The following is a 12153-nucleotide window of genomic DNA, read 5'->3' on the forward strand; positions in this document are numbered from 1 at the left end:
AGTTCAAGCAATTCTCCTACCTCAGCCTCCTGAGTAGCTGGGACTACAGGCACATGCCACCACGCCCAGCTAACTTCTGTATTTTTAGTAGAGACAGGGCTGTCGGGCTGGTTGGTCACCATGTTGGTCAGGCTGGTCTCGAACTCCTGACCTCAGGTGATCCACCTGTCTCGGCCTCCCAAAGTGCTGAGATTACAGGCGTGAGCCACCGTGCCCAGCTAGGCTAACTTTTCAAACTTTTTGTAGAGACAGGGTTTCACTATGTTACTCAGGCTGGTCTCGAAGTCCTGGCCTCAAGTGATCCCCCTGCCTTGGTCTCCCAAAGTGCAGACCATTATTTCACTGGCAGAGATAAAAATTTAAAGATGTTATTGTGAGGGTTTTCATGAATTAGGGATAGGACCGAGTATGTGAGAATATAATCAGCACATCCACAGGGATGAAAGAGGCCAGGACCTAAACACTAAGCTGAAAAAGGTCTCCAAGGCCTCCCAGGCAGCGTTTCCCAAAGTGGATTCCAATGGGATGTCCGGTGAAGTAAGAGTTCCAGGGTTAGGCTCCTCTTGAAAAAGAATATCACATTTATCTATGGAAAGCTTGACGACATTCTAAAAATTTAAAAACCTTTTAAACTCAGCCTTCTCTAAACTTACTTGATGACGGAAATCTCTTTTCACATACCATCCACTACTATTCCAAGGTACGGTGGGAAATGGCGCTTGATGGAATTAAGCTCGGTCACAGAAAAAGCACTGATGATGTCCCTGCTCGTGGAGCACTGTTCTGAGCACTGTAGGAAATGCACAGGATGTGGAAGACGAAGTCCCTGCTAGCTGGGCATGGGCCCCTCAAAACGCACACCTATGCAGGCTCAGGGTGTTGGCAGTGAAGCCTGGGGGCCGGGGGAGCCACAGCTCTGTGCCCTGGAGCAGTCTAAGGACCTGGGAGGAAAGACAGAGCAGTGGGGTTAAAACCATGGGGATTTTGAGGCCGGGTGAGGTGGCTTACACTTGTAATCTCAGCACTTTGGGAGGCCAAGGCAGGCAGATTACATGAGGTCAGGAGATCGAGACCATCCTGGCAAACATGGTGAAACCCTGTCTCTACTAAAAATACAAAAATTAGCTGGGCGTGGTTGCACATGCCTGTAATCCCGGCTACTCAGGAGGCTGAGGCAGGAGAATTGCTTGAACCAGGGAGTCGGAGGTTGCAGTGAGCCGAGATCACGTCACTGCACTCCAGCCTGGTGACAGAGTGAGACTCCATCTCAAAAAAACAAAAAAACAAAAAAAAAAACAAAACAAATTTTGGAGGAAAAAAATGAATAAAGGAAGGTGAGGTGAGGAGCCTCTTGGGAAATTTTTTGCTGAAATGTGTTCCAGGTGTTCCAGGACAGAGAAACAAATTCAAGGAGTCTTTGAGGACAGAACTCTTCATGGGCTGCAGGCCAGGCCACTGACCTGTGTATGCAGTCTTTAGTATGTCACAGATCATCCTTCCCCGGCTGGCCCCAAGCCCCTGTCCTCCTCAACTCACCAGCATCCTGTGACTCAGCCATACCAGGCTGTTTCCAGAGAATTATCTAGCTTCACACATGATGTTCCTCCATCAAGGACCCACCCACTGCCCCCCCACACTCCCCTCACCCTCCTCTACACCTCAGGTCTGTGCCCCTCCCCTTCTCAGAGCCATCATCTCTGCCTCTTGGGGACTTGCCCAGACTCTCTTCTTGTCTTTGTGTATACATCTATTACAGTACTTCCCACACTCAATTGTAATTTACTTACAAGAAATCTATCTCGTTAATACAAGACAATATTCAAAAGGGAGGTTTTATTTCATTCATCTTTGTATTCCCGGCAGTACCACATCACATGGGATATGATTGGTGCTTAGCAAATGTTGATTGAATGCAAGAACTACTCTTAATTTGATTAGGTTGATGCAAAAGAAATTGTGGTTTTTGCTATTACTTTTAAAGGCAAAAACCGCAATTACATTTGCACTAATCTGATAAAACTAACCTGATCTCAAAATGATGGCCAAGCATAATCAATTCACAAATGTGATTTTGATATATTTATTTTTTTAATTAAAGAGCTTTGAATTTTTGAAATCCCACCTCCCAGAGGAAAACTGTTTTTAGAAACATGTAAATAGGACACCACATGCATAAGAAACAGCACTATAAAGTGCCTTCTCCTCCATGTCTCAGACATCAGAAAAGACAATCTCTGGATGCCATTGCAGGTACAGGAGCCATTACCTATCACAGACAGTTTCCCAGCTGGAGAATCTTGAGTTCCGACTAATCAGAGTCGGATCGTCTGGTCTCGCTGCCCCAAACAGCTGGTCTGTACACACATCACACTCGTTCCTCCCAGTGGCAAAGTTCCAGTAGGGCAAAGCAAAAGACTCATTGCCAATGAGTCGCTAAAAGCAAAGGGCAGGCCTAGTCATTTAATCCATGCCATCAGATACAACAAGAAAGCATACAAGGCAAAGGCTGATATGTATCTGAACCAAATGTCTACCAAGACAAAGACTACCGGATGGATAAATGAATGAAGAAACTGTGACATAAATCAGTGTGTGTATATTTTATATACATATATATATATACTGTGTACAATGGAGTATTATTCAGCCTTTAAAAAGGAGACCCTGCCATTTGCAACAATGTGAATGAATCTAGCAGACATTGTGCCAACTGAAATAAGCCAGATACAGAAAGAAAAACACTGCACTATCTCACTTATATGTGGAATCTAAAGAAAAGAAGAAAAAAGAAAAAGAATGAATACATAGAGAGTTACATAGTAGTTACAAGGGACTGGGAGAAATGGGAAGATGTAGGCTGAAAGGTGCAAAGTTGCAGTTATGTAGGATAAATAACTCGAGGTCTGAGACTATAGTTAACGTTGTATTGTGTACTGGTGATTTGCCAAGAGAGTAGACCTTAGGTACTCTTACCACACACACACAAAAAGAGATATCTCTATGTGATGCTGAGTATGTTAATTTACTTTAGTGCACTAATCACTTATCTTGTATGAGTATCAAGATAAGTATATCAAAACTCACATTGTATGCCTTAAATATATACAATAAATTTTTTTAAAAATTACAAGAACTAAATGCATAGTTTTGACCTACCTGGAGATCTCTTTCCAGACACAACAAATGGTACCGGTGCCAGGTAACAAATGCAGGTCCTTGATGTGAGAAATCTATGGCCCTGTAGGGGCGTCCTGGTCCTGAAACAATTGGGAAACATATTAGAGATGACAGAATAGAATTTTTTAAAATGTTAAATCTTACCTGGGCTGTATCTATAGAACCAATAAGTCCATGATGTTTTATAGTAGTAAGAAAAAAAGTTTTGTTGTTATTTATATCTCCAAAAGCAATAGTAATGACATGAATTTCAGAAGTAACTAGTACTTTTAGGATAAACCCTCCTTTATCTCTTAAAAGGTTGATTTCTAGCAGAGATCCAGGAAATTCAGGTGACTTTCAGGATTGGGAGCCCCTGATACATATTTAATTTGTAAGCAACAATCCATTCAGGTGAAATAGACTATCCAAAAGAATAGATCATTAAGACCTAAATGAAATATATTTTTTAAAGGCATTTGCTAACCTACACTTCACAAAGATATAAATTTAAAAGGGAGAGATTAATTAATAATATTGTAACTTCAACTGCACTTAGTCCTAATGCAGTATTTATGTAACCAAAAAGAACTTTCGCGTATTTTGCCTCACCCATCAATCTGTTATAACTACTAGCTGACAAGCATGTTCGCTGAGACCAGAAGAGAGAAAAATACATTCAAGCCATTTAGGCTGGACACTGGAACTGCCAATTTTAGTGAAAAGCTCTGGACGATTTAATGACCTGCTTACTGCCTGGTCCATCCTTCTTCCCTTTTTCATAACAGCTTTGATGGTTATGTGGAAACTTCAGCTAACTTTAGTTCTTGTCCAAAATACCTATAACAACTTCAGAGAGCTGAACAGACATGAATATAAATTTAATTCGTAGCTATGACCAGAAACTAGGACTTTCTTTTCCTCTTGAGAGAGTACTCTCTCATAAAGCAATAATTCCTCAGAGTGATAACAGGAAAACTATAAAGGTTTATAGCCAAAAGAGCCTCCTTATCTATCGATAAAGACAGACAGATGCTTACCTGTAAGGCAAGTTTTAAAAGACTCACACTGAGAAAAGCACTGCTGTCCCTGATGTTGGCTACACGGCCCTTTTTCATGTTCAATTCAGAGCAAGGTTTCAAATTCTCAGAACCCGACAACGAGAGGGTATCAATTGAAGGGGAACAAGTGATGAGCAGAAGGATGAACCTGTCCAAATCAGAATCTTGCTCTTCAAAGTGAGCTTGATGTCTTCATTCATCCTGACCCCAATGAAGGACCCCAAAAATGGGGAGAGGTGCACGTGCAGCCATGCATTCAAGAACTGCTATGGGAAGAATCTAGGATGGAGTCAAGCCCTCCTGGAATACATTGGTGTCTATGGCTTTCCTTTGACTGAAAAATAGGACAAAGCTGAACCTACTTGATCCATGAAGTTTGTAACAGACAACCCCCTCATTCCAAGTCCTACCCAGACCCCAATTTTTAAGACTTGGAAGGGCAGGTCACCAATTCCTCAAGCATCCAACATGACTGTGTTGCAAAGAGCTAAGCAGCAGAAACTCTACATTGCTGTGGCTAAGCTTGTACTTTTCCTTGACAATAAAGCTCCAAGAAACCTGGGGATTCCGGACCATGCAGGAGTACCATAAATGATTATCTGAAAGTCTATCATGTGATAGACTGTCTAAAATCCATCCAAAGTTGATCTATCCTGTGAGTTTAACAAGATGCCCACTCCCAACATGAGCACTCTAATTCCGCACAAAGAAGCTTCATGTGCCTTAGCACATGTTCAGTTAATTCCTCTAATTTGGAGAAAAGGTCAGAGAGGGCTTCCATGGCCAGATTCGCAAATGTTTTCTTCTGAAATCAAAAGGAATTCGCCTCCACCTCACCAACTCACGTCTTTGATGATTAACAGCTTCACAGAGAAAAGTTTACACTTTGAACCAAGAACATACGGTAGAGGAGAGAACATTTAAAGTGTCTGCATCCAATGCACAGGAAGAAACTGCTTCCTTCTAACTCCAGGCGGTATTTGATAATTCTACGACTTTCATAAACCTAAGGCTGCCTTGTGGTTGCTCTCTTAATTAACTTGCATGAAATTACTTCCCACTGCCATACCCTCAACCCAATCACAAACCTGTAATAATATACCTTCAGCCAAGGAAAAAACCCACCTAATAATGTATCTCTAACAGAATAATAATGGAGCCACACAAAAAAATCATAAACACTGCAGTTGGCAAACTGCGGCTGGGTTCCATTGGGCCCAAGCAGGCCCAGCCAGTGTTGTGTGGTGATCACGTAGTCGGGGTGTACGCTCTTCTTCGCTAGATCTAAGGCGCCCAAGAACTGCTCTCTTTCCTGAGGACTCAAGGAATGGATGTTCTGCCGAATCACTGGTGGTTTCTTCCGCTCGCAGTTGGGACCGGTCCAGCCAAACTTGCAGTCTCCACAATTATAGCCGGCAAAGTTTCCTAGTTCACAAAACAGAAAGATGGAAAGGAAGGGGGTTTATGTCATTTGGAAGAAATTTCTGAATTTGTACTCTGAAATTTGAATGGAAGAGAAGATGAAGGTGCTTACACAAAGGCAAAGAAAGTCAATTTTCCTCCCATGGTCTCCTCTTAAATGTTTCTATCTCCAAGTGGACTAAGCACTAGAGAGTTTCCTAGACACATTCCCAGCAAAGAAACAGGACATGAAATACACTGTATACTGCAATGAGCTAAACCGTGTCCCCCAAGTTCTAGCCCCAGTATACCTCGTATGTGACTATATTTGGAGATAGTGTTCTTTAAAGAGATAATTAAGGGTAAATGAGGTAATTAGAGTAGGCCCTAATCCAATATGACTGGTGTCCTCAAAAGAAGAGGAAATTTGGACACAGTTTTGGAAGGAAGACCACGTGAAGACACAGGGAGAAGACAGCCATCTGCAAGCCAAGGAGAGAGCCCTCAGAGGAAACCAACTCCCTGATCTCAGCCATCCAGCCTCCAGAACTGTGGGAGGGTGAATTTCAGTGTTTAAGCTGCCCAGTCTGTGGGATGTTGTTACAGCAGCACTAGCAGACTCATGCACACACTCCTTCCTCCCAGGATCGCAGGGGTGTCTCCTCCTGCGTCCGCTCCACGCCCACAAAAAGGGATGACACAGAACAGTTCATTGATTTAGAGAAGGAAGAAAATACACAGCAAGCTAAAGATGAAACCAAAATAAATACATGGCTTGGCCCGGTGGCTCACGCCTGTAATCCCAGCACTTTGGGAGGCAGAGGCGGGCAGATCACTTGAGGTCTGGAGTTCGAGACCAGACTGGCCAACATGGTGAAACCTCGTCTCTACTAAAAATGCAAAAATTAGCGGGGCGTGGTGGTACATGCCTGTAGTCCCAGCTACTGCAGAGGCTGAGGCAGGAGAATGGCTTGAACCCGGGAAATGGAGGTTGCAATGAGCCGAGATCATGCCATTGTACTCCAGCCTGGGTGACAGAGCAAGACTCTGTCTCAAAAAGAAAGAAAAGAAGGAAAGAAAGGAAGAAAGGAAGAGAAAGAAAGAGAGAGAGAAAGAAATAAAATAAATACATAAATTAACTGATTTCTAGGAATTTAGAAGAAATCTCACATTTAAAAAGCTGACTTATTTCACAAAGTTGACAGCATTAAGACAAAATCAACGGAAGCTGTCAAGTCCTCAGGGTGAATCAGTAGCCATGATGTCAGGAAGTACAAACCACCACAGGATTTCTGTCAGCTGCACAAAGCTCCCTGCTTTCTCAAAGCCCAGGGAAGGAGGACAGGACTAATAAGATCAAGCTCTGGGCATCTCTCTGATCAGCATCTAAAGTTTACATCCTTGTAGCTTGCCCCAGACTTTTCCCTTCTTAGCCTTCCAACTTATTGCCTTTGGGTATGACCAACATTTCATTCCTTAGGTTAGAGGGTAAAATTTAAATATCATTAGAGCACAAGATTGAAACGAAAGGGGATGATAATGCTTATCTCCCAGAAGATTAAAGGGATTACGTAAAGCATTTAAAGAGAGTGACCAGCTCACTTACTCCTCCTCCTCTACCTCATGCCCTAGGCCTATTTGCTTGCTTTTCCTTCTTCCTGGAACACTTTTCCCTCACTGTCTCCCTAAATTCCTCTTTACCTGCGTGATCCATTTCTCCTTTAAGCTCCACCTTGGTGCTCTCTAAGGTCATTCTTGATTCCAAAGGTCGGGGTTCGGGTCAGTTACTTCCTTGCACCTCATACATCCCCTTTCTTCACATTTATTTACACTGATTGTAAACATCACTACACTTGTTTCAGCTCCAGGCAGCTGTAAGGCTGTGAACTCACTGCCTAGGCCTGTGCTTAGCCTTGTTCAAAACAAATGTGTGTTGAATGAATAACAGAAGTATCGAGCATGTAGCAGATGATGCCACATACATTTTCTCTCCCTGTTCTGTGGGTTTGCAGAAAAAGCAGCCCCTATAAATAATTTTGGTAAACTACAAGTAGCAAAATAGAGGTAAGTAAAAAGTACTATGACCATAGGGGAGGGGGAGTTATTTGGATCTCTCAAGGAAAGGAAAATTTTCCAACAGCATGAAAACAAAATGATTAACAGCATTCTGTAAAGAAAATGCACAGGCTTCCTTTTCTATAGTGGATTTTTTGATAGTTAAAGAAAATTTCCTTAAAATGTAAGTAGGGAGAATTTTTTCTAATTGTAATCGGTTGAGTTTTTTTGTTTTTTATAATATATCATATATCCCACCTTTTACGTAGCTCAATTATCTGTATTTTTCTTTTACAGCACTCTATGAGAACATAAGTTAAAATATTGAAAAAAGGAAAAATTCTACTCTTCCCAAGACTAAAAATCATGTTTTTGAATAGTTTAAGTTAAACATTAAATTGTTTGTTGATTCCTGGAGATAATTAAATACAAACTATTTATTTAACAAATATTTATGAAGCGGCTACTATCTCATCAGATGCTATGCAAGATGCTTCGTTTTATGGACCTTGAAGTCTATTTTCCCTGGGGCAACCTTACTAAAACTCTATGTATTAAAAACAGATTTGATTAAAACATATCACCTACTATGACAGTACAGGAATGGAACACTGTTTTGAGAACTGAGTGAACAAAATGCTGTGTCTAAAGAAGAGTAGCTACCCAGATTAAAATTCAGTCAAATTTCCAGCTGCCTATCTATAGCTGATTGGAGGTAAATGTCTAGTCACTTCTCTGCAGTAGAAGAGTAATTCCTTGCTTCATAATGCTGAGAAATTTGGATGATAATAATGTCAGTAGAGGTTCATTGATTGTAACCCTGGTTTGCAGATGTTGCTAGTGGAAGATTGCAGAGTGTGGGGGAGAAGGTAGATGGGAATTTTTTGTACTTTCTCCCCAATTTCAATGTGAACCCAAAACTGATCTAAAATAATAAAGTCTCAATATTTAAAAATATTAATAAATAACACACCTAAAATTTATAATAATAATTTAATACATTTTTACATTTAAAGGCATAACACTTGTTTTTGAATTGGGGGCCTGACTGTTGAAACTGAGTCATTCATAACTTATGCTATGAATTTGAAGACTACTCTATTTTCTTTGCCATGATTCTTTGTAGTTGGCAGAAACAAAATAATTGGCTCTCTCATGTATTTATTTAACAAACAATTTATTGAACAGCTACTATCTAAAAGGTAGCCAACACTAAACATGCACTGACAGTGAGGGAGATGTGAGTGTGTGAGGGCAGGGGGTTGGCAACTCTCTGTACTTTTGACTCAGTTTTGCTGTGAACCTAAAACTGCTCTAAAGTCTATTAAAAAATACAACAATCAACACGTCTTCCTTTATGCTACCATAGCTTTTATGTTATAAAAAACAAGCACATTAATGTGGAGCACATAGAACTACATCTGGTATACAGTGAGTTAAATATATATATATATATATATATATATATATTTTTTTTTTTTTTTTGTCAAGACAGTCTCACTCTGTCACCCAGGCTGGAGTGCAGTGACATGATCTCAGCTCACTGCAACACCCGCCTCCCAGGTTCAAGCGATTCTCCTGCCTCAGCCTCCCTAGTAGCTGGGATTACAGGTGCATGCCACCACACCTGGCCAATTTTTGTATTTTTAGTAGAGATGGGGTTTCACCATGTTGGGCAGGCTGATCTTGAACTCCTGAACTCGGGTGATCCATCTGCCTTGGCCTCCTAAAGTGTTGGGATTACAGGCATGAGCCACTGCACCCTGCCGTGAGTTCTATATTAAGTGTTATTATTACTAGTATTATTAGAGACCACTTATCAAATAGTATAGCAATTGTTTGTCTTCATATCTGTCTTACATATGACTATACTGGGCACATCTTCAGAATCACGTCAGTTTTTCCCCCCTCTCTGTATCTGAAGGGCCTAGTTGATGCTAAATAAATGTTGCTTGGATGGGTGGTGAAAGAATCAATGAATAATTGAATAAAAGGGATCAGACACTAGTGAATACAAATACAGATGGCCTCTGACTTATGATGGTTCAACTTAAAATTTTTCAACTTTAGGATGGTGCAAAATCAATATGCATTCAGTAGAAACTCTACTTCGAATATCCATATGACTATTTTGGTTTTCACCTTCAGTACAGTATTTAGTAAATTACATGAGATATTCAACACCTTATTATAAAATAGGCCTTGTGTGAGATGCTTTGTCCCAACTGTAGGCTAATGTTAGTGTTCTGAGTGCATTTAAGGTAGGTTATGCTAAGCTATGATGTTCATAGATTAGGTGTATTAAATGCATTTTTGACTTAACAGTATTTTCAACTTATGATGGATTATTGGGATGTAACCCCATCATAAGTCAGTGAGCATCTGTATAAATGAGGCAATAATACTTAGTCTAGTGGAAATGAAGGACAAGTACACAATGACATTTCAACACAAGTCAAACTGTGGGAAAAGCGAAAACAGAGGAATAAGTCAAGATCCACTGGATGACAAACGACGAAATGATTAATCCTGATTCAGAAAATCAGAGATGCTTCACAACTACAGTGAACAAGAAACTTTAATGTAACCAGAGTTGCCTCCAAAAGGCAATGTATAAGTTCTAATAAGAAAGCTTTTAACACCTGTGAAAAGAATGGTGGGGGGGAAAAGAAAGCTTGTGTCTGTTTTGGAGCTCACTTATGACCCAGAAATTTATTCAATTAAAAAATTCCTTTTCCAAGATGTCTCAGAGAAATTATTCCAAAGCTCTGCAGTCAGGTCCCTTTCATTTCTAAGTTTATAGACCTGACCTGAAGAATTTGTTGAAATGCTGGAGATGACTGAAAAGTGTAACAACATGAAAGCCTAGCAGACAAAATGTTTATTTCTTTAATTTAGTTTTCCTAATAGCATCTTCCATCAGTTTAACATGATTTAGTTTTTTCTTCTTAATCTACCAATGCAAAAAATATAAGAAGAGAAGCGTTTTAGAAAGAACCGTGTTATCTTACTGGGAAATGGAGAGAGGAAAAAAAATGATTCCTAGATAATATCAATCTATCGACCGTTGAGTATGTCCTTCAGTGAAAATTAAATTTAAAGAGTCAAAGTCTCATGTTTACAAAGGACTATGATAAAAATGGAAAAAGAGTGAGATCATCTAAACACCACACATTCCTACATGAACTGCATCAGCTCAACCTCAGAAAGCCATTAGACTAAATAAGCTTAAAGACCACCGATTAGTGAATTTACAAGGAACTCTAAATAGCCTATTCCTTTTAATTAGAGATTCTATTATTTTAATAACAATACTTTATACTTACATAGGTCCTTTCATCTACAGAAATCAAAAGGATTTTACAAGTGTGGTTTCATCATTATCCCCATTTCAGAGATTGGAAAATGGAGGCAATTAGTCACTTGTACAAACAAGAAGTTCACCGTCAACTGTTCAAAAACTATTTGGTGCGCAAGTTTTTCAGAAGCCGAAAGACATAGCTGCAAATGGCATATTCTCATAAAGCCAACTGGCAGGTAAGCCTTATAAGGTGAATAGCAAATTCAAAGTCTCCTGCAATTCAGCTCTTCCTGACAATTAAGCTCAGTGGCTTTTTTGTTTCAATTTATCCCTACAGAGACTATAGAGAAGCTCTCTACAGAGAATTTCACCATAGAATTTAGAGTTTTAAAAAACAAATCCCAGAATTTCTATGTGTTTCTACTTATTAGGCTGAAATTACTTTACCAGCTTCATGATTATGGAAACTATGAGGTGTTTATTTTCCAAAGAATTAACAACATTTGGGGTCATCAATAGTCTGTTACAAGACACTAATCTACATCTCTTCCTTGAGAAATTTTGGATCATCCCAGGAGTGCCCCAGTGACTCCATTCGCAAAAGAGTCATCAGGCTACTGTAGAGGATGTTCTTTGGGAGGCTCAGGATCAGGTTTCAATTCCAAAGATTGCCCCACAAACCATAAAAAAGCTACCCTAGGAAGGCTAGCAACTTACTCTTTGGGGAATAATTAATTGAAGGACATGTGTCCTGCTTTGGGACACCCGGCTCATCACAGAATGGTAATTATGACATATACAAAATAACTTCCCAGCTCAGTCACTAAGGACTTAGTCTCGTGCCCTGAGATTCAAAGAAAAAGACCATCTAGCAAGATAAGTAGAGCCATCCAAAGTTGGTATGACAATACAATGGAATATTATTCAGCCTTTAAAAAGAAAAAAATTCTACCATTTGCGACAGCATGGATGGACCTGGAAGACATTTGTGCTAAGTGAAATAAGTCAGTCTCAGAAGGACAAACTCTGCATGATTATTCTTATATGAGGCATCTAAAGTAGCTGAACATAGAGAAGTACACGACGGAATTGTGGTTACCAGGGGATGGGGGAGGGGCGATAGGGAGTTGTAAAGTTATAATGATACAAGATGAGCAAGTTCCAGAGATTTTCTGTACA

General features: G+C 40.1%; 1 protein-coding gene across 22 annotated transcripts in view; it reads right to left on the reverse strand.

The window, feature by feature from the left end:
* The window catches only part of DCT (dopachrome tautomerase), a 156374-nt gene that overhangs the window by 59766 nt on the left and 84455 nt on the right, over window positions 1–12153 (reverse strand). For 17 of the 22 annotated variants that reach the window (XM_063792606.1, XM_063792620.1, XM_063792604.1 and 14 more), the window contains 3 exons: window positions 5343–5642; window positions 3157–3257; window positions 2267–2433 (listed from right to left, as the gene is read on the reverse strand). In XM_063792606.1, coding sequence (XP_063648676.1) covers window positions 2267–2433; window positions 3157–3257; window positions 5343–5642 — 568 coding nt within the window. Of the gene's footprint in view, window positions 1–681; window positions 872–2266; window positions 2434–3156; window positions 3502–4196; window positions 5643–12153 lie in introns of those variants that run through there. The other 5 variants (XM_063792617.1, XM_063792615.1, XM_054665008.2 and 2 more) reach the window with 4 other exon arrangements.

The sequence above is a fragment of the Pan troglodytes genome, chromosome 14, assembly GCF_028858775.2.
Source record: "Pan troglodytes isolate AG18354 chromosome 14, NHGRI_mPanTro3-v2.0_pri, whole genome shotgun sequence".
Lineage (NCBI taxonomy): Eukaryota > Metazoa > Chordata > Mammalia > Primates > Hominidae > Pan > Pan troglodytes.